This window comes from Chenopodium quinoa, unplaced genomic scaffold (assembly GCF_001683475.1).
Source record: "Chenopodium quinoa cultivar QQ74 unplaced genomic scaffold, ASM168347v1, whole genome shotgun sequence".
Taxonomy (NCBI): Eukaryota; Viridiplantae; Streptophyta; class Magnoliopsida; order Caryophyllales; family Amaranthaceae; genus Chenopodium; species Chenopodium quinoa.
In genome coordinates, this window is record NW_018742726.1 from 2,138,035 (window position 1) to 2,159,378 (window position 21,344).

General features: G+C 34.7%; 3 protein-coding genes across 7 annotated transcripts; all 3 read right to left on the reverse strand.

Moving 5' to 3' along the window:
* Nucleotides 1-674: 674 nt before the first annotated feature.
* On the reverse strand, nucleotides 675-6,919 carry LOC110723279 (GTPase HflX-like). The gene is made up of 13 exons (XM_021902622.1): nucleotides 6,383-6,919; nucleotides 5,415-5,557; nucleotides 4,721-4,837; nucleotides 4,217-4,331; nucleotides 3,995-4,132; nucleotides 3,324-3,419; nucleotides 3,109-3,222; nucleotides 2,663-2,731; nucleotides 2,512-2,582; nucleotides 2,344-2,437; nucleotides 1,923-2,051; nucleotides 1,690-1,779; nucleotides 675-981 (listed from the first exon to the last, which is right to left on the reverse strand). Exons 1-13 carry the CDS (start codon nucleotides 6,782-6,784, stop codon nucleotides 886-888), a joined length of 1,674 nt encoding a protein of 557 aa, XP_021758314.1. The 5' UTR covers nucleotides 6,785-6,919; the 3' UTR covers nucleotides 675-885.
* Nucleotides 6,920-9,149: 2,230 nt separating this feature from the next.
* Nucleotides 9,150-11,974, reverse strand: LOC110723283 (BEL1-like homeodomain protein 11). Of its 2 annotated transcripts, XM_021902629.1 has the most exons (5): nucleotides 11,851-11,974; nucleotides 10,262-11,463; nucleotides 9,747-10,135; nucleotides 9,600-9,660; nucleotides 9,150-9,508 (listed from the first exon to the last, which is right to left on the reverse strand). In XM_021902629.1, exons 2-5 carry the CDS (start codon nucleotides 11,024-11,026, stop codon nucleotides 9,374-9,376), a joined length of 1,350 nt encoding a protein of 449 aa, XP_021758321.1. In that variant the 5' UTR covers nucleotides 11,027-11,463; nucleotides 11,851-11,974; the 3' UTR covers nucleotides 9,150-9,373. The 2 variants fall into 2 exon arrangements, with proteins under 2 accessions (XP_021758321.1, XP_021758322.1); XM_021902630.1 differs by lacking the exon at nucleotides 11,851-11,974 and having other exon boundaries at nucleotides 10,262-11,843.
* A 1,854-nt stretch (nucleotides 11,975-13,828) lies between these two features.
* Nucleotides 13,829-19,496, reverse strand: LOC110723282 (BEL1-like homeodomain protein 7). 4 transcript variants are annotated; one of them, XM_021902625.1, is made up of 5 exons: nucleotides 19,097-19,496; nucleotides 17,029-18,130; nucleotides 15,495-15,859; nucleotides 15,349-15,409; nucleotides 13,829-14,756 (listed from the first exon to the last, which is right to left on the reverse strand). In XM_021902625.1, the coding sequence occupies exons 2-5, from the start codon at nucleotides 18,001-18,003 to the stop codon at nucleotides 14,187-14,189; spliced, it is 1,971 nt and encodes a 656-aa protein (XP_021758317.1). In that variant the 5' UTR covers nucleotides 18,004-18,130; nucleotides 19,097-19,496; the 3' UTR covers nucleotides 13,829-14,186. The 4 variants fall into 4 exon arrangements, with proteins under 4 accessions (XP_021758317.1, XP_021758319.1, XP_021758318.1 ...); XM_021902627.1 differs by lacking the exon at nucleotides 19,097-19,496 and adding an exon at nucleotides 19,011-19,029; XM_021902626.1 differs by lacking the exon at nucleotides 19,097-19,496 and adding an exon at nucleotides 18,940-19,008.
* Nucleotides 19,497-21,344: the final 1,848 nt, after the last annotated feature.

Consider the following 21,344-nt stretch of genomic DNA (forward strand, 5'->3'; position numbering starts at 1 on the left):
AAAGCAGCAACTTTACGCGAAACAAGTATAGTACAAAGCATTGATTAAGGTAATCATATAATGCATGCAAAGCCTTTAATCAAGGGAGCATAACAATTGGTTGGAAATGGTCAAGTATAGGCCAGGATTTTGTATACATCACCATGGCGCACGATATTGTCAATGAAGTTGTGGCAGATCTAAAAAAAATATTTAGTAGGGTCAAAAATCATACGTAGTATATGCTAGAAATTCATTTAAATCATACAAATTTACTTTTATGTCCTCACGGACAATTTACACATGTACAGTGCATCACTTCTCAGTCAAGTGTTAACAACTTTCAAGTTTTCAACCCCATGTATGTCATTTCACATGGCTAGATTATCTAAATAGCATAGCAAAATCCTACAAAAGCTTTCACAAGTAACTGATCGTTGAAATTTGCTTCACAAGTAAACTTTTAGTGTTTACGCATTGACTTATTCAACAACAATCTTGATTCTTCAGAGTTACCAAACGATATCATGCAGCAAAACATACAAGAACAACTTAACAATACCAACAATAATAGAGCAACGAAGTCTAAGGGCGGACCAAAGTTGGTTAAAAGGATATGATTCAGTAAGAATGATGTTAAATTTTCAATATGTGAAAGAGATTTATGCACGAGCGATGGACAGTTTCGAGAGAGATTAGTTACTAACAGTTGGCTTAGTATTGATTAGAAGCGTGATTGTATATGGTTATTATGTACACTACAGATGAACTATGTACAGATAGTAAGATACACAAGCTCTTGATCTAAAGTGTCAAAATATAGCATCACAGAACTCACAGCTTCTGTTTAACAATATACTCCGGGATTTATTGTGTACAATCTGGCAGGTCGTGTATTCGCGGAACCTACAGTGATGCAACCAGTTGTCTCATCGGTGTAAGGAGCCTTGCTAAGCGAAGTGGTACATATGCTTTGACCAATGTACCATTCTCTGTATAATCCTGAAAGTAAACATGAATAAGAGATTCTGTGACCCTCAAACAGCATTTGCTTAATTTAAATCTGATGTTTAACATCTGGTAAAATAAGAAGAGAAGATTCAGTAATATACATGCATCAACAGAAGACACGGTTGTTGAGTTGCAATATGTTAACTTTCCAAGAAAAAGATTATTAGATAGATTTACTTATAAGTAGTTCAAACAGGTCCAAAAATTCAAGCATGGTTGGCAAACAAGACATTTGGATCAGATTTGACATTTGAGTAGGCAAACATTCAAGCAAATGAGCAATGCATCATTTAGTTCTTACTTGGGTTGGCTCAGGACTATGGTCGATTAGCTTATTATGAAATTTACTAATTATTTTCCGAGTTAGTTTGGGTTGGGTTAAATTTAGGTTCAGATCAAAACAGAGCCAATGTGATTTTGGGGTACAGTTTAGAATAGGCCAGGGTGATTCAAATCGTGTAATTAGGAACGTGTCAGTTGCACCAACTCTACTCAAGATTACAGGACAGTATGTGTAAGAAGGTATGTCCAGTCCAATTCATAGTGTTTTCTCAAAGGACCAAGTTCACAGCAACCACCGGTTGATACAGATTATTTAGGTAGTTGGGATGTAAAACTTGTAACAGACTTGGGAAACTTCTATCTGAAATGCATGACATAAAAAATCCCTCGTCAAAGCCCAAAGAAAGATTCACTCACAGTTCTTTCTACCATTCCAATTTGATGGATGCTACTGAGGAGTTCTCCTTTGTCAAACGGAACCAGTGCCTCAACCCACACCATAGAATCCTGTAACAGAAACACAGTCTGGTTGAAGCAAAGCGTTGAAGTTTGAATAGAACTTAGTACATACATTATGGAATTAGGGTTAGACCGTTAAAGGGTATTATAGCTTGCCGATTGGCTTTACACAGTATAGATATAGAAGCTACCTTCAACTTTTCCTGAATGGCGTTGCAAAAATCTTCAAGTCCGTCACCATTCAAAGCAGATAAACAGACAACATTCCCTCGTCTCTCAGCTTCTGCCTTAATTTTTTCTGGATCACTCACTTTATCAACCTGACAAGAGCATTAAATTATGTTACATTACATATACAATCAAATATCACTTCACCTTCTCAGAAATGAAACATCAAGCTAGTGAGATTGAAACGGAAAGTTCAGATTACTTCAGTTTCATATGAATATAATTAAGAGGTTCAATCATTTTGGTCAGGTGGCTACTGAGACTTTTCATTCAGAAAGTTCTTATAATAATTTATATTGCTTCATCTCTCTAAAGAATATATGGACTTGAAAGAGAAAATTGAAGCAAATTTACGGATTCTGAAGTTCTTATCTTAATCAATACCTTGTTCCAAACCAGTAAGATTGGAATTAGCGACACATCCAATTCTGACAGAACTTTATCCACGGCATCAATTTGTAGCTTGGCCAAAGGGTGACTGAAATCAGAAGCATCCTAATGAGATGCCATGGGAAAGGCGAATTAGATCCAAACATGAGGATAAATTGATACCTTATGTCCACCACATGCACTAGAAGTGATGATTCAGATATTTCCTCCAGGGTGGCTCTAAAGGCAGCAACCTGCAACAAGCAGCTTACAGAATTTAATCTAACTAAACCAAAGTTCAAAATACACATCACACTGCTGAAAGAGGATTTACCAGCGTAGTTGGTAGCTTTTGAATGAATCCGACAGTATCAGTTAGCAGAAATTCTTTCCCATTCTTCATCTGGAAAACAAGACAAAGGAAATTATATCACAGCAATCAAGCACTCAACAGATGATAAGTATCATTTTCATTTAGTTAAAACAATGATAAGCTCAATTAAATGCATTTTTCTGGATCAAGCATCTCTAAAAACCTATTGTAGCTAGAACTTAACATCTTCAAACTCACTATAAAATGTCAAGATAGAGGAGTTGCTCTTTATTAAAGCTTTGGTAGCAACATAAAGTTAATATTAATAACCAAACTACAATACAGTATATTGATTTCAGGTGATACAGTTGGTTTAATACAGATTCCAAGTCCTAATTGACAATTTTTGCTCAGATGAAATAAGAAAACTAAACTGGAGGGGAATACCATAGACCTGACCAACTAACCTGCACCCTTCTGGTTGTTGGATCAAGAGTAGCAAACAATCGGTCCTCGGCCAGCACGTTAGCCCCAGTCAATTGATTTAACAATGTACTCTTTCCAGCATTTGTATATCCTACCTTAGTTTTTCAATAAATGCAAGCTTTGTCATAACCGCTGAAAAGGGGGATATTCAATATGGAATACTATTACAACTGTTTCAAGGTACACATCAACTTACTAAAGATACAACTGGAATAGGCACTGACACACGACGATTTCGATACAGCTTTCGATGACGCCTAACAGATTCCAGTTCCTTTTTTAGAACACCAATCTACAGAAAATGATCAACAGAAAAATACATGGTCAGCATCCAGACTAAATAAATGAATAAATGATGAAGTACACAATCAGCATTGACAATTTATTAAGCCTTTCTTATAATAATCATCAACAATGCTTCAGTCCACTGATCCAAAGCTAGATCAAAGAGTAACATAATCATGTAATTTAATATACATGGAATTAAATTAATGAAGGTGCTATGAAGAATGGAGTTTATGTGTAATTGGTTGTTCTTGAAGTATATGCAGGGGGGGGGGGGGCGGATGATCCTACCTTGGAGTCTTAGACATTCATGTGGAACATTCACACCAGATTACACACAAGATTCATTACCATTCTTTTTAACTTAACACTTGAATTAATTGCAAATGAACTACTTGAAGCAATAGGGCATAAGCCACTCAAAGAGACCAGGACTAGAGATAAGATAATTCAGCCTCAAAGAACATCATCAAAGGCAAGGCAGTGTTTTGATCTTAAAGATCCATACACACATTTATAAGCTCCATAGACACAATTATTAAACTATACACTTCAGGAAGTGGTCATTAAAATCACACTTACTTGGTCTCGTAGAATACGCTTATCAACTTCAATTTGTTTCTCACCCATACCTTTCACCCTCCCTCCTGCTTGACGCTCCAAATGGCTCCACATTCTTGTCAGCCGTGGTAATTGATATTCCATTTGTGCCAGTGCAACCTTAGAGTAAAGCATTGAAGTTTCTTCATTAGCACAAAAGCCTATATGATTTCATTTAATGCTTCAACTTATCAAAATATTTACCTGTAAAGCAGCTTCATGCGTCGCTGCTCTCTGGTTGAAAATATCCAGAATAAGTGCAGTCCTATCACAAACTCTGACATCTTTTCCAAAAACTTTCTCTAAATTACGCAATTGCCTGCAATAGGTTCACATTCAGGACCAAACATCCCCATATTTACAATACCAGCAACTTTCACCATGACATTTGTACAATTACAAATGTTTTTCTTAATATAAGAGGTAAAGGTAAGTTAGAAATGTGCCATTAATTGCAGCTTACTAATCCAACCTTATCTACAGAAACAAATTTAGAAGATTGATGACAATGATGAGGTAAGAGTAATCTGACAGAATACTTCTACTAGTTACTACCATTAAAAAGTACCCTCAAAGACCTTTAACAAGTTCACGTGCATATGATGTGTTTCACAATCAGCAATAAATTCATATGAGTAAAAGTTGATAGCTAGACAATGCATGTACACCAATTGTCAGTTTCTGAATAAAAGAGTGTTTCATTCTTACCCTGGTGAGAGCTCATCATCAAATATCACTGTTTCAACATCAAATGCATGAATTGCACTCTTGATCTCAGAAACCTTGCCTGAGCCAATATATGTTCTTGGATTTGGAGCAGCAAGCCTAATTCATACAGCAGGTGTTGAAGTTATTTACCATGCAGACCAGCAGTTCTCACAAAGCAAAAATAAAGGAGAAATGTATTTGATAGAAGACATATGTGAACTATATGACAAAAACTCAGAAGTCAATACACACTTGGTAATGTAATCTGAGTTTTGTTTAACAATCTCTATCTTAACAAGTTAAAACGAAGGTACTAAAGCTTTTAATTGAACTGTAGCTGCTTTGGAGGCCATGTTCCCAGATGACACATAACATGCCTTAAGTTACAAGTGCTTTTCACTTGCAAAGAATTACAACAGATACAAAATTAACTCACTGAAACCCCTTAAGCTCTAATTAAAAGAGTTACATTATCGTTTTAAGCAACACTCCCCCATTCAATTCTCCAACCCTCCCCCAACTTTCACAATGACACACAGGGTGACAGAGATACATAACATGTTAACTGGAAGATTTAGGGCATGCACAGATAATATAAATCTCCAATTAGCTAATTGTACTGTCTTAAGTATATGCACATTGCAACTTATAGCGTAACCACATTATGCAATAGAAAAACCCACGACATACTCACTTTTGATAAGTAGAGCCAACAACCTGAAGACCTGCTGTGTCAGCTAGTTGAGCCAACTCTTTCAGAGATTCTTCTATTCCAAAAGAATCCACTTTAATACCTTTTTGCTCCACACCCACAAGATAAGCTTTTTCAGCAAGAACCTGACGTTACAATATTAGGCCACTTAACTTATTCTCCCAAGAGCCTCAAGCAATGGCAGAGGGCGCATAAATAAGACAGCAGTCAATCAATAACAACATAACAGAAACTTAAAAATGCTTAGCAACAAGTTGCGTATACTTTTCTGCATGATTAACATAGCAACTAGAATCACCTAAAGCATTAGAACAGTGATCCTAATATCCTATGCTCAACCTCAACAGAAAGCCATATATGCATATAATATCATAATACATCATCACCGCGATTCCTCTTATGAGACTATATCTACTATCTACAATTGGGTAAACGGTGGAGAAAATTTCATAAACATAATCTGTTAAGAAGTTCTATTAGAGGTGGTTTTTTATGCACCCTAAATTTGATCATTAAACTAATAATTAACCCCCCACCCCCCCTCTCTCTCTTTTCAAACAAAACAGTAAACAACCTTCTCAAGTTCTCTGCCATACAAAAACCATAGAAATTCTACATACAGATGGTACCCTTGATGCAGTGTTAACAAGCAGAATCCTTACATTAGCTATGGTCCAATAGTTTATGGCCATTATATACAAAGGACAATAATGTAAACGGGATTCGATTAGAGGCCTCGGGCCGGGTTTCCCCCCAACACCTTATTCACATGTTACATTCCAAAATTTAGCTCTCTACACCCCAAATTTCAAATAGCAATTCAAAACATAAACATGTAAAGAACAAAGGAGAAAAGGATAGCTCATCAAGTTCATAACTAAAACATTCAATTTAACTTTTAACATCAAATCAAAATTAAAATAAACAACAGAACAAGAAAAGGGAATGACCTCCTTTCCATTTCTGAGCTTAAAACGACGTTCTTGCTCCTCTGCCTCTTCTTGTTCCCTTTTACTCTCTCCATTAACAGAAAATGGAACTGGGTCTTCAAAATTATCCTCAAAATCGCTAATTACCTCCTCAATTTCTCCAGTTTCTTGTTCATCTGGGGTAACAGGAGAGAGAATCTGATCCACACCATGATTAATTTGGAGGGAATTAACACAAATTAAATTCTTGGGGTTCTTATGTTGATGGGATTCTAAGCAATTTCTTGAATTTGAAGTAGATTTTTGAAATGGGAAGGATTGAAATTGAAGTGGGCACAAATAATGGGATTGAGAATTTTGAAAAGAAGATGAAGATGATGAAGTTTTGGTGCTAATTATCCAACAGAAGCTGCTTGAACTCATCTCTTACTGATTATATTTAGCAATGGATAATGCAACTTTTTTTTTTTTGTGTGTGTTTTAGATATTCATACTTGGGTGAGTTTGGTCTTGAAATATTTATCTTATTTGCTAATTCCCTACTTTACCGCAATTTTCAAGGAACAAAAACAAATACGGATGTATTATACATAATATTTACGTATTTTAATGTCACTAAAAGTTTTCTCTGTTTTATATAGGTCGTTCTTAAAAGATTGTCTCATACCATAAATATTCACAAAGAATTAAAACTTTTACTCTCACAAATATTATTTTAGAACCCACCACTTTTCTTTGTCATAAATTTCACTTAGCTAAAATCTATGAGTATTCGAGTAAAATTAATTATAGGCAAAACAAGTAGAATTGAGGGGATATATAGTATGAGATAAATATTAATGAATTTGAGTATTTGATAAAGAAATTGGGATGAAATAGCATAAAATGCAAAGTGATACTCATCAACATATCAAGATAAGCAAAATTTGTCTAGGGTTATAGCTTTTAGCTCGAAATAGTTTAACTTATTTGTAAATTGAATATTTGCAACCTTTATTAATTTAATTAACTCAGTTTTTAACTTTTAAAGTTGACAAATCTACCCAATATAAATAATCGTAGTAGTTTTTCGTTTGTCTCCATATGCCTGTTTAATAATTTGTTTCTAATACAATTTTTGTAATACAATCTTCACAAAACTATCTCATGCCAACATCTCCTTCATGAATAAGATGATGGATTCATGGTCAAATTTTAGCTAACCTAATGCAAACTTGTATAGCCATTTATGAATAACATGATAGAATACACTAGACATTTACTGTAGCTTTTGCTTCTGCATAAAACCATGCGTGGCCATTTCAAGCCCAATAAAATAAAACATCATCTCATTGATCTTCGAATCTAATAATGAAGAGCCCAAGTTGTGGAGTCTCCAACACTTAATATGAACTTAGGGATGTCAATGAGGCGGGTCGAAGCGGATGTTGGTTTTCTCATCTCCATCCCCACCTAAAATTTTCATCCTCATTCCCACGGTGGGTCCAAAATTCATCTCCATCCCTGTCCCGACGGGTACAATTTCAAAACCATCCCCGCCCCACCCCCACTTGGATATCCACCTTCACTTAATCCCCACCCAAGACCCGCCTAATCCCCTCTTCACATATATAGTACACAATCCTACATAATTAATATAGAATACATTTTTTTTTTAAATGTCAATATTACACAATTTTTTTGTTTATAATATAAGGGGGGCGTTTGGTTCGCTGTAATGGGGAAAGGGAATGGGAATGATTCCCTTTGTAAGCGTTTGTTTACTACTTGTCATTCCCTTTCTCCTTTTTTATTTTTGGGTTTACCCATTTTTATTCCACCCCCATTCCCCACCCCCCCCCCCCCACCTTTTCCATTCTCTTTCCTCCTTATATAATTTGTTTATAAAATAGTATAAAAGTACATAATTTTGTTTTTAAAATTAAATAGATGTGGGTATGGGGTGGGGATTTGGCGGGTACGAAGTGGGGCGGTTGGGGCGGGGCGGGTATGTAGTGAGTGGGGCAGGGATGGGGCGGGTACAACCTAAAATCTACCCCTGCCCCATCACCCATGACGGGTATGGTTTTCTTCCCCATCCCCGCCCCAGCACCTGCCGAACCAAGACCCAGGCTCACCCCATTGAGGCGGGGATGGGGCAGGTCTCCTACTTGACCCGCTCCATTGACATCCCTATACGAACTAAAAGCCCATGCATGTGAGGATGCATAGTTCTTACAAATTGACCCGCCCCATTAACGTCCCTATATGAATTAGAAGGCCATACATGTGAGGATGCATAGTTCTTACGAAGAAATAAGAGAATTTGAGAATTTTAATTGGAGGGAAGGAGTAACAAACTTTGGTGCTATAATCATACACGTTGAAGAGTCTTTTTTATGTAATAATTGACGAGGACCAACTTTCACAATTATTTGAAGCATCAATTCTTAGGATGTCCATATATTAGTTCTCTATATCACCCCAAATCTTGTTGGTGCCTGCAGCCGTAGGTCAAGTGCAATATGTAGACCCATTTCCACAGCTCACATGCCCATAGCCTTCCTATTTCAAGGACCCATACTGACCCTACCTTCTTTTAAAGGTTCATCAATCATCAAACCCTCACTTTTGACTTGGGCGTGTAGTTAACGGTTAACTATTATCCAAACCATTTTACTATCAAGTGGTCGGGTTCGCTTAAACCCGTACTATTCAACATAGCTCCGCCCCTACTTCATGGCCGATATCTAGATAGTCTTTCAAAGAAGAGCATTTAGCTTTACATAAATTCATAAGAAAGTTTGCATGAAATGAATTCAGGACTACAAGCTTCATTCACTCTAAGATTAACTACAAAACTAGAAAATTAGTACAAAAATAGATCGAATCACATGAAGAAGTTCAATATGCTCTAATTTCAGCTAAACTAATGCATCTAATAATGTACTACTTCATACATTTACAAAAAAAGGTTTTACTTGGCATAAAACTAACCAATTTCAAGTTCAATAATAACAAATCATCATCAACTCATTGATCTTCTGTTTTATCAGTCTGACCTTCCCCTGAAGAATCAACTGAAGAGTCCCCAAATTCTTCTTTGTACATTTCTTCAATCATTGGCTTCCACAATCTAACCCTTGCATTAATAAACCAATTCGAAACCTACATAACACAACATAAACCCATCAGCATAACTCATAAAAGTATTAGTTACAAACTCGAATTTGACAAATCAAAAATCTATTTCTTTTACTTGATTCTTTGTAAGGCCAGTTTGTGATGCCAATGTTAGCTTCTCTGAGTCATTTGGGTATCTGCAAAAATAGACAGTTTCCTAAGTAAAATCATCACACGTGTTATGTATGACATGAAAGACAAATTAGTCTTCTAATGGACTTACGGATGAAGGAAATGCTCGAAGAGCCAAGCACGTAAAATGGCCACCGAGGTCTCAGGGAGTCCTCGAATAGGCCGCCATGCTTGTCGATGAGTTCCTTGTATTAGCCCAATCTGTTGGAGAGACATCCTGCTATTGCTATTCCGACCATCTCGATCAAGCAAACTCAAATGGGATAACCCACTTCCAATCTTCGGTAAATCAGGTGAAATTTTTTTCCTAATAACCTTAATTTGGGTTACTATGGCATCTCTTAGGCTACAAAAATGCCTAGACATTGCCTGAAGGGCTAATGCAGTGTAACATTTCGCAGCGCCGTCTCCTGCAATCATCTCAAATGATGAAATCAAATCTTCCATTCTTTGAAAATACTCATCATATCTCCCTTCAACCTAGAACAAAATCAATCAAAATTCAGCATAATATTATGTCTGTAACACATATATTTGGCAAAATTCAGTAAATTACAGCATTATAATATACTGTATTATACTTCAGAAACTGTCAGAACTACCAACCTGTTCTAGTAAAGTAATAAGCTTGGAAAAATTGATTTGGAGGTCATGTTTATCAGCTGATAAAAACCCATTACTCATCAATTCAGCTCTCAATTCAGAGCAGAGTCCTCTGCTACACATAAACAACCTCTTTACATCTTTTAATTCGATGTCTTTGCTCCCGAGATCGATTACCTCTTCGAGCATCGACTGTGCAGGCTTCAGATACATAGAATTACTGACAGAAAATGCAGTAAAAGATGTACTTCCTATGAAAGAATAGTCCCCTGGGTTACAATTTTCTTGATCACCAGAAGAACCAACTAAATTACTGTAAGCCTGTTGCATAAGCTCTGAACTAAAGGTTCTTTGCCTGTATTGAGGACTATGAAGCGCTTGAGAGCCGAGAGAAAGCGAAAGCCTATTCGAGCCATGGGTGGCCTCATTTGGAGCTCCAAGAAGATCCATGAGATGCCTAGTATGACCCATATCAGAATGATCATCAGGGTGTACTACTACTGATGAATGATCATGAACAAGGTTAATTGATCTTGACATTCTTTCTTCAAGAGACTGAATCGTTGGAAAATGGGTATTACCAAGAGATTGATGATCTGAAAATGGGTTACTTGAATTGACCCTTATAATATCAGAATTATAAGAATCATCAAAATGTGGGTTCTCATATTTATCAAAATGGGGTTGAGAAGAAATTGGGTTTGAGATTGAAAAGTGGTGTAAACTACTTGATGAAGTAGGGTTTGTTTGTGTTTCTTGTGAAACCATATTTTTAACTCCCCCCCAAAAAAAAGTGAGTTTTTTTAGCAAATTTTTTTAAAGTGATAAAAAGCTTTCATACAAGAGAATTGCTAAAAACATCAAAATGTCAGCTTCATCAAAGATTCTACAAGGAAAGAACCAAATCTGAAGAGCAAAAATTGGAAGGAAGAAGAGAAGCTGATCATAAGTGGGAATCTAACTTTGCCCACTTTTGTTTTGTGGGGTCTCAAAAAAAAATTCTCCTTTTTTTGGGATTTTTGGGAATTTTGGGAGTAATAAATAAGGGTTTAAAAAAAACTTGGTTTGATTTTCATCCAAAAAAAAAAAAAATTAGAATGAAAATGACATAAATATAGTTGGATGAATGATGATAAGTTGTAACAAAAGATGATCTAATGGGTAAGACCCTAAAGATATCATCAGAGAAGAAACTGTACTAAAACCTGCAATAGTAAGCAGCAGACAGTTGGAATAGTGAACAGTCAAGTAAGAAACATCAACAATAATACAGTATGCAAAAAAGAAAAGTACAAGTACCAAAATCTAAACCCCCTTTAATAAATACTCATATAAAAAGTGCAACAACTAATCAATTTTTACAATAAATACTTCAATAGCAATCAGAAAACAGATAATCAGAAAATGAATTTCTGAAACAAAGGGCATTAATAAGTTTCAATGAATGTTGTTCACAAAACAAGGAATTTCCTGTCAGTTTTAACTAAAACCCTGAAATTTTTGTATGACACCTTTAAAATGGTAAAACAAAATCTTAGAATTTAATCAAACTTCATTAGTATTACTAGTATAATTATTATGCAAGAACATACCTTTAGGGTTCATAACAGCAAAAGACAATCTTTTTCTCTCTCCTTGTATAAACTCTATTACAAACCATACAAAGAAAGAAGCTTTTTATACAAGGGATAAAAATTTTATTTTGAGTTTTATATAAAAAGTAAAAAAAATTATTAAAAAAAGCTAAGAAAATAGACCTGTACAAGTTCTCTAAAAAAGCAAAGCTAAAAAAACTAGACCAAGTGGAAAAATAAAGAAAATTGACAATGACATATAAAAGAAAAGTCCCTAATTTTAATTTTAATATTTTTTATTTTTTACTGACTACATAAAAACAAGGGATCCTGCTTCTTCTGCTGCTGTATATTCACAGCCCCTGCAATTTCATTTCTTTGGGAGACTCAAAAGCAAAAACTCTGTTTTCTCTCTCTATTTTCTTTTTCTGTGTTTCTCTCTCTAGCCCAAATTAATAGTGCATGAAAAAGATTGTATTTTTTTTCAGTTTTTTTTGGAGTTTTTCATTTCAATTACATTGAATTCTAGTAGTAGTACCATCTTTATTCTATGAAACAGGGAAAGAGAGAAGAAAAGTAGGCTATCTTTTAACACACTCAGAATTTTTAGCCTTTTAGATTGTCTGTTTATGTGAGTCTGTACTCTCCTCTTAGAATATCCTACTTTAATTTTGGTTTAGCTTGATAACACATGCAAGTGATGCATCCATGAAGATGGTAATAATTGATGGTTTTGGTAATTATGTGTATTTTTGTAAAAGGTATATTGTGTCATTATGTTAAAAATTTATCAACTTGTAAAAAATGTCTCTTTTTCTTACAAATTTGATTTAAGATTGTACAATCCGGTAAATAGTTTCACTGAATTACGAGTGTGAAAAAACACATTTGGAGAATACATGAGACTATGTAACATAGTATGAAATACAATGTAAACTTTACCAAAAAAAAGAAAAAAAACTCTACCCATCATTTAGTGTTATAAAAGGTTTAATATCTCAACTTTACATGGGTTTACATAAACCAAACGACTATATTTAGCAACATCTTTTTTTTCTTCGCCTTTCGGCATTGGAATAGTCTTTACTACATGCTAATTATATGCAATTACAAAAACTTAAAGTACATTAGGCTCTTGAAATCCAAAGATAAACACCCCAAAAAGAACATTTTCTTTTGCTAATCATACCAGATTTTTTTAAAAAAAAAATCATCATAATACAATAATAATAGAGTAAGAATCTTAAGGTGAAAAAAGAGAGAGATTGGTTGGTTACAATAGGGAAGATGGCATAGATTCTAGATTTGTTTCTAGGTAAGATGGTAGGGGAGTCTGGTACTCTGCTAGGAACTTGTTTTTGTAATCATTACCATTTTTGTTCCTATTCCTCTATCCCAGTTGTCACTCTCTTAATACACACAAATTCTTTTTTATTTTTTCTTGGTTTTTTATGTAATAAAGGGTCCCACAATTCTCTGATTAAAGAAGGTTTTTTATGTAATAAAGGGTCCCACAATTCTCTGATTAAAGAAGGGTAGGTTCTTTCTTTCTGCATAAACTTTTAAACAATGTTTCATCAGAAAAAATCCAAAATTTATAAATATCAGAATTTCTGAATTAAAAACATTCTTACTCAAATCTGATGATAATTTTGCATTGTATCGGTAAAAGTAAAATCTGGGTTAAAAAAATATGTTTGTTTGACAGATTTTTTACCCCTATGAAACTTTCTGAATATTTGGGCTGCTGCTGTAAAATTCTGGTGCAATTGAATCCCTAAGCGGCTAAGCAGATACTGCTTTTACCGCATTACTGCTATATCTTATGTTACAGATACTGCAGTATCTAAAATTTCAAAATTTATTTTCTTAATCAATGAATTTAATCAATTAATTGTACAAGAATAAAAAAATTCAGAGTAACTATATTTATATACTCTAAATTTTTTATATTTTTTTTTATACTTTTAATGTTCTGTTTGTTTGGACCAAAATGTCACACAAAAATTACATGAATAATCCCTATCTTGTACAAATATATGCTATTTTCTCCGACCCAGTATCTATATTACATATTACATCTGGGAAAAATCTACAACAATATATTCAAATGAAATTTACACAACTCCTTGCTGTTTTTCCCACTCTGCAGGCCTGCTTGAATTTCACAATTGCGCAGACGGCGTTGTAAGAACAGCAGGAGAGGAAGAAAAAAATGCAGGTAATGCTATTGCTAAGGTTTAGTATATGGTCTAACCCCAGTTTATTCATATAGAGATTGTAGAGAAGTATGCATTAAAAAGGTTTTTTTTTTTTTTTTTTTTTTTTTTTTTTTTGTACTTTTTGTTTTTTATTTAGGCTACAAAATCATTTAGGATGTGTGATGGGTTACCAAACCTGTGTTGCTGGTTTACTTGCTCAAGGTATGGATTATAGTCCGAGGTGGAGACTCCCATAGTAGCATCTGTATTTGTGTTACCCCGGAATGTGACATCGCCTTCACGATGTCGCAAGCCTAAGGCTAGGGATACTTGGTTGTCTACACTAAAGCTGCCTAACTCGGACATTTGGTAAGCAGCAGGATTGGCCATGAGATGTGGATGCCCATGCCCTCCACCATTAGGGTCAGGAGAGGAAAGAGTCCCATTATTACTGTAAAACCCGTGATTGTCATTATTAGCACCAATACCTTGGTTGACATTGATCTTCGAATCATGAGCATCGTGGACTATTGATGTTGAGCTTTCCTGCATTTCTTCTCTTCTGTCTTCAGATCCCCAAGACTTCTCCCTTGCTAATTTGGGCGTGTTTTCTGGCGAAGATCTTGAATTCAATAATTCTGCTTCTCCGAATTCTTCTTTGTACATTTCCTCAACCATTGGCTTCCAGAGACGTACACGTGCATTAATAAACCAATTTGCAACCTGCTCCATTGCAAGATCAACAGCAACACAATGTCAGTTTAAGTTGAGCAGTAATAAGATTTTTCATCACAGTTTGTATTTAGACTCCTACATTAATATGAAACCTACTTCACTTTGAAAAATCAACTAATAAACCCTGTTAAAAAAAGGTAAAGATAGAAAGATAAACAAGTACTTTTATCACATTTGAATCAAGGATCTTTTAAAAAATAAAAAGTAAAGTTTCTGCTTTCAGCGGGCATAAGACAACTACAAAGTATTTTACATGGAATCTTCAGATCACCTTAAGTACCCATGTGCATACTCGACGCTCCAAGCCTCCACCATGGGTATGGACAAGTGAAGATTTCAATTTTGGCCAAAATTATACTTCGTACATAACTTTCTTCAGAGTTCAGACTAATGATGCACACATCTGACAGTGAATAGGCATCTTTAGGTAGTTTGGGGATGGGGGAGAGGGTGATGGAATCATGGAATGTGGAAGAGAGAAGCGAGAATGGATTCTCCAATCCAATTTCTCTGCAGTACAACCCTTCTAAAAAGATATTTTCAAAACACTAATTCTATTAGCTTCTCTCATTGAAATTACCTGACTTCTAGTCAATCCTGTCTGTCTAGCCAGCATAATCTTCTCCGAATCCTTTGGGTATCTGTTAAACATAGATTTAAAACATGAGCTTGAATTCACCTTTCATCAGCAGAACTCTTAGAAGTCTAAAGAGGCAGTGAACATACGGATGAAGGAAGTGCTCAAAAAGCCAAGCACGAAGAATAGTAACAGCACTTTCAGGAAGTCCCCTCTGAGGCCTCCATGCATGGCGCATCATACCAAATTGCTGAAGGGCTCTCTGTTGCCTGAGTTGTTGATCCACATAGCGAAGACGAGGAATTACTCCAAGACCATTGTCTTGCTCTCCAAGGCTTTTTCGGGTTGCTTGAATTTGGTTAGTTATGGCATCACGCAGGCATCGGAAATGACGAGAAATTGTTTTAAGGGCCAGTGCTGTGTAAGGCTTGGCTGCCCCAACCCCGGCTACCACATCAAAAGATGACACCAGAAGTTGCATCTGTTGACAATATTGTTTGTATCTTCTGTCTACCTGCAATCAGAGGCACACATGATATATATTATACCTCGGTTCGGCTCATTCACCATTCAATTACCTATAAGGACACATAAATAAGATTTCCAAATTGGATTACATAACATTGCACCATCCTTCCAAGTCTCCTATCAGTCTTTGACAAGCAGAACAATCGCGAACAACATACTACACCATGTCAGCTTCAAAAGTTATGCAAATATAAATGCAAGCAAAACGTATCTGAATCCCAAACCCAGAGATCCAATAGTTTTAAATGTGAAGCTGAAAACTATATTGGCAAGCATCAAAGGGACACTTTTTTCACTTAGAATGACATTATGATAGTCAAAAGTTGGAAATTGATTTACAATGCTTTCAAAGCATGTGACAATCTATTTAACTTCATTATCATCTAATACCACATAACCATTGATCAAATGAAAATCAACTATTTCCCTATTGTGTCCTCAAATTCAAGATTTTGGCTACTTCTTGCCCGCTTTCAAACTCCAAGGAAAGCACACCACAAAGTAGATCGCCCACTACAGTGCATACACACTACAGCTATAACAAAAAGACTATGTCCGCCTGTAATTGCATTTATCAGCTCGGTTATATTGATATAGTATACTTGTGAAACAGCTTATCAACTCCTTTGTTTCGTTCCCTATCAAGCCTTAAGCCACAGAAATTACATTTCCCAAAATGGCTTTCAGTTAGATACCGACACTTCCAAATCACTGTTTCCATGGTTCTACCTAATCGCTTTGCTATAATGGAGCTAAGAGAATCGATATTGATCCTCATGATTACTTTCAAGTTTCAACAACCAAGAGACACATCAATCAGCATCAGCTATATGGAAGAACCTCAAGCAACAGATTATAATATAAGGCAGCCTCTAATCTTTCAATCAGCTAATATCCCCAACTAATTCGAAACCTCCTTCTCACCTGATCACCAGCACTTTTGTCTATAGCTCTGTCAATATCTCCAAAACATCATAATTTTCTCAAGGATTGTTCAAGATATACCACTTATGATCAGGAACAAGATGTGGCAGTCCATAACATGTGATTTAGAAATCAGGACAATGCAATGACATATTACCAACCAAGAACACACAAGAATGAACAATTCAAAATCTATTGACAGTAAAAATAAACAATGCAATGATATCATACCTCATCCAACATGGAATGAAGCTTATCCAACTTGTTCTGCAATTCTTGTCTCTCAGCAGGAGATAGCTCCACTGTGGATCCAGACTCATTAGCTTCTGAGGCAGCTTGTGATCCGCCTTTAGACTCCTTGGAACTTTCATCTACCTTGCTTGTGTTTTGTTCTTTACCAGAATCAGATCGCTTAAGAGCTTCCCGGACATTAACTACTTCATCCAGCAACTGTTGTGCAGCCTTAAGGTACTTAGACTTCACAAGTGTGTTGGCCATTCCAGCCTGCTCATACTGATATTGATTAGAATTCATTGCTTTCGGGTTCATTGAATATTGAGGATTATTCAGTGCCCCAAACCTAATATTATTATGTCCATCTCCTTGCAATTCATAAGGAAAAAAGTCAGAATTCCTCATATCCTTGTTTGGGGAAGCCTCATCAACCTTGCAGGCCATTGGCCTAACATTATTCTCAGCCGAAAAGGGAAGGTGAGGGCTTAGGACAGAGGAGAGTCCTGGATTGGAGTATTGATATTGCTGAAACTGCGATGTTGAAACCGCGGTTGACATCTGTGTGCTAAGGCTAAGCGATAATCCTTGCAAATTCTGCTCACCATCCACCATATTTATCTGACTCCTAGATGTCAATTGAAGTTCCCCTGGCATAGAATTACCAACGTTTTCACCTCCTCCTGAGTTAAGTGTCCCGCTCATGGGCTGCATACACATCGAATCCCCGGTAGGTGGGATAAACATCATCTCATTTCTCCCATTCATCGCGGGCATCTCAACACCATTTTGGGGATTCATTGAAGAACCAGGCGAAATCTCAGAGAACGAACCGGGTGAAGAAGATGTAAGATACATCATCATGTTCCCATGGAGAAGAGGTGACTCAGAGTATGATACAAACTTTTGGTCCCGGACATACGGCGCTGACAGGACATCAAGCTGAGCACTAGAACTGGGGTAATAAGTGGCCATTTTTGGGTAGGATTTCTATCACTTTTACTCAAAAAGTTGCAATACACAAGCACAATTCCAACAGTAGAACATCAGCAGAAATCCTCATATGTCATATGATCAAAGTTCATGGTCCAGTAACAACCACCTATGATAAGATAAAAATCACTAAATAAATAAGTCCAATCTGACAAAGCAATTCACCTTTTTACGTTTTTACTCATCATCATCAAAATCTTTGTAACCCAATAATTATCAATCTGCCAAAAGGAATAATATCATACATATTCTAGAATCATCTAAGATATGATCAACATAATTACACTAATAATTTCAAGGAATTATATCACATAAAGAATCAATATTTAAACTTACACAGAAATAAATAAAAATTTACAGAAACCCTATTCTGAAAATGTAAATATAGACTAATAAATGAACCATAACACTCTAAATTGTAATAATTACAATCAGCTGAAATTAGTGTTCTTGATAGTTCTTCATCACTAAGCTAAAACAAGTCAAACCCAGAATAGAAATTCAGCAATATGAACTATTATCAATCAAAGTGCATCATCAAAACCATGGTTAAATAATAAAAGCATTAAATTTATAAGTGAAAAAAATATATATAATTACACTCAAAAGCTAGGAAATTATAATTGAGGTATACCTTAAAGAACCCCAAAGAGTTTGTGCCTTAATAAGGGAACAAAGAAGCTTAAAATTGCAAAAAAGCATAAAAACCTTATACACTAAAGACAAACTGATCCCAAGAGATTTTGCAAACAATAAACCAACCCACCCTTGAAACCCTTTTCAATCAAAAAAAACAATGACACACCCAATTAGAATAATATACTTACTACAACCAACAAACTATATATTATAAAATTAATAAAACTATTTTATACAAAAAAAAAATAATTAAATAAAAAAAGATTGAATTTTTCCTACCCAAATAAAATAATGAGTGGCTAAGATAGAGAGAGAAAAGAAAGTAGAGAGAGAAAGGAGTTAAGTACAACCTTCTATTTCTTGAATAATAAACAAAATGAATTGGTAAAAATTTAATCTTTAATTAATAATCTCTCACAATCAATCATATTCTCACCATTGGCACGTGTGAGAGTAAGAAATTTAGCACCAAAAAGATGTAAACTTTGAAGGGATTGAGAGTAGTTGTTGTTGCTGTTGTTGCCAATAGTTGTTGGTAACCTCCTCTGTTTTTTTCTCTCTCTACTTTCTCTCTCTAAAAATCTACAATATTTGGGGTTTAAGGAAGAGCTAACTACCAGTTGGTAGACCTAAACACTGTCTTAAACCTCATTCAAAAGCATACCCACTTTCTCTCTCTACACTTTCTCTCTCTAGTTGCAGAGGATTTTTTTTTTTGGAGGATTAAATTGAAGAAGAAGCTCTGTTTTCTGTGGTCATGGTCATTTTTGTCCCTTGAAAAAAAATCAATAAGTTTTAATCTTTTTTGGAAAATAAAAATAACCCATTTCATAAAATATAAAAATAAAAGAACCCAGAAATTATTTTCTAATTTTTTTAAAAAAAAATACAAATGGACAATTGTGATAAGAGGGAATAAAATAATTGGGAGGGTTAGCTTTAGAGATAGCTGCATACTATTCGTAGGAGTAGGTGACAGTGACAACATCACACGTTTTAACGTATACAAAGCGATTCCTAAGTATATACGCCTCCAAAAATTAATTTTTTAAAATATGAATACATATTTTATTAAATAAATACAAGTATAAAATTTCAATTTTTAATATTATGAAGAATTTATTTTGCTTGTTTGTTGGGTGTATTCATTATTCAATTCATATTTCCGGCTTGGTTGGTAATTTGGTATCCACAAATTTTATTCGCCCCCCTCAATTATTGAATGCAATTGCCTTATTGAACCAAATAAATGCTGACAGAAGATGTTTTATATTTTTGGGTTTTTGAACAATTTTTGGATAGGAGTAGTAGCTAAGTAATAATACAATATTATTAAAATTGTATTAAAAATTGCGTATGCATTTTGGTGTATAGGAAGTCATAAAAGACAAATAAATGCTTAAGAAATTTAATAGCAGGAATTCAATACTTAATTATTTTTTAGTAAGTATAAAAAATTTAATAGTATTTCAATTGCGCTTTTGATATATACTATCCGTCGTATATTATGCATGATAGTGTGAAAAAAAAAGGCATGTTGATTGGCAAGTAAAACCAATAATGAAACTCCAAAGTGAAATGAAAAGAGAAAGAAAAGTTTTTTCAAATAATGAGTGAATTCTAAAGAAAAAGAAGATAATCAAGGTATACTTTTTATGGGCCTAGCTAGGTGGGGGTAAAAAAAAAAAGGAAGGAATGGGTTAGATAAAAGTTGGTGGAATTCCAAAAATAGTTTACAACAAAAAGGTTGGTTCCATTATAAATAAATAAAATAAAATTTTAAAAAGTAAGAAAAAAGGGTTGGTTAATGCTTGTGCATGAATTTGGATTGTTAAAGTTGTGCTTTCCATCATTTGTGAAGATAGTCGGTTGTACTTGAGAAATCATTTGTTGCAGTTGACCAATTATAGTACTCATTGGTTCATGACCAAGAGGTGTTAACTTAGATTGTAATTCAATTGTTTAACCTCCTAATTACTAAACTTTGTAAGTTGTGTTTCTCATGTATAATTAGGTGCCTTTTTGATATGCAAGTATTCAATTGAATATGTATACTAACTTCATTCTTAATTAAGGCACATATGCACAATTTAATCAAATATGATGTACTTCATAGCTCATTGCTATTATTATGAAGAGTTAATAGTTTAATATTATACATTGAGGTTAATTAAACTAGCAAGATCTCACTTTTTACACGAATTCATGAAAACTAGTTCTCTGTACACATCTCTTATACTTCGTATATGTCAATATAAACAGTAATCTAAATGATGTAATACAGTTAGAAAGAATTTTTTTTTTTTTTTCTAAAATTAATTTTATAATGAAAGAGTCACAGAAATATAATAGTATAAATGGAAAAAGATCATCCCAATCTTCGATTTGCTACAACTTTAACAAACTTATATGACATCCACAAAAAGAATTGTTAATGATTAGTATTTAAGTGTCAAGAATTACATTGAAAAGAGGTGATAAAATGAGGTAAACCTAATAAATTAAACTTTCCTTAAGCAACTAATTCCTTACACCAATCCTAGAAAAGAGGAAAAAAATTCCCGACATAAGGTGAGTTGATCGAATGTCTGGAGTTGCTTGATGTAATTAGGTCAACAACGTTTAGTGAAGTACAAGTTGAGCTATTTTGTTCAAATAAGAGCTCTACATGTAATGCATGCATA

Excerpts from the sequence above, each read along its gene's own strand:
- LOC110723279 (XM_021902622.1), bottom strand. The coding sequence starts at position 6,784 with ATGAGTTCAAGCAGCTTCTGTTGGATAATTAGCACCAAAACTTCATCA. Across the intron at positions 3,420-3,994 it reads AGCGTATTCTACGAGACCAA|ATTGGTGTTCTAAAAAAGGA; the intron begins GTAAGTGTGATT and ends CATTTTCTGTAG. Across the intron at positions 3,223-3,323 it reads CTATTCCAGTTGTATCTTTA|GTAGGATATACAAATGCTGG; the intron begins GTAAGTTGATGT and ends TGAAAAACTAAG.
- LOC110723282 (XM_021902625.1), bottom strand. The coding sequence starts at position 18,003 with ATGGCCACTTATTACCCCAGTTCTAGTGCTCAGCTTGATGTCCTGTCA. Across the intron at positions 15,860-17,028 it reads TTCATTCCATGTTGGATGAG|GTAGACAGAAGATACAAACA; the intron begins GTATGATATCAT and ends CTCTGATTGCAG. Across the intron at positions 15,410-15,494 it reads TTTGAGCACTTCCTTCATCC|ATACCCAAAGGATTCGGAGA; the intron begins GTATGTTCACTG and ends TATGTTTAACAG.
- LOC110723283 (XM_021902629.1), bottom strand. The coding sequence starts at position 11,026 with ATGGTTTCACAAGAAACACAAACAAACCCTACTTCATCAAGTAGTTTA. Across the intron at positions 10,136-10,261 it reads TTATTACTTTACTAGAACAG|GTTGAAGGGAGATATGATGA; the intron begins GTTGGTAGTTCT and ends ATTTTGTTCTAG. Across the intron at positions 9,509-9,599 it reads CTGGCCTTACAAAGAATCAA|GTTTCGAATTGGTTTATTAA; the intron begins GTAAAAGAAATA and ends TGTGTTATGTAG.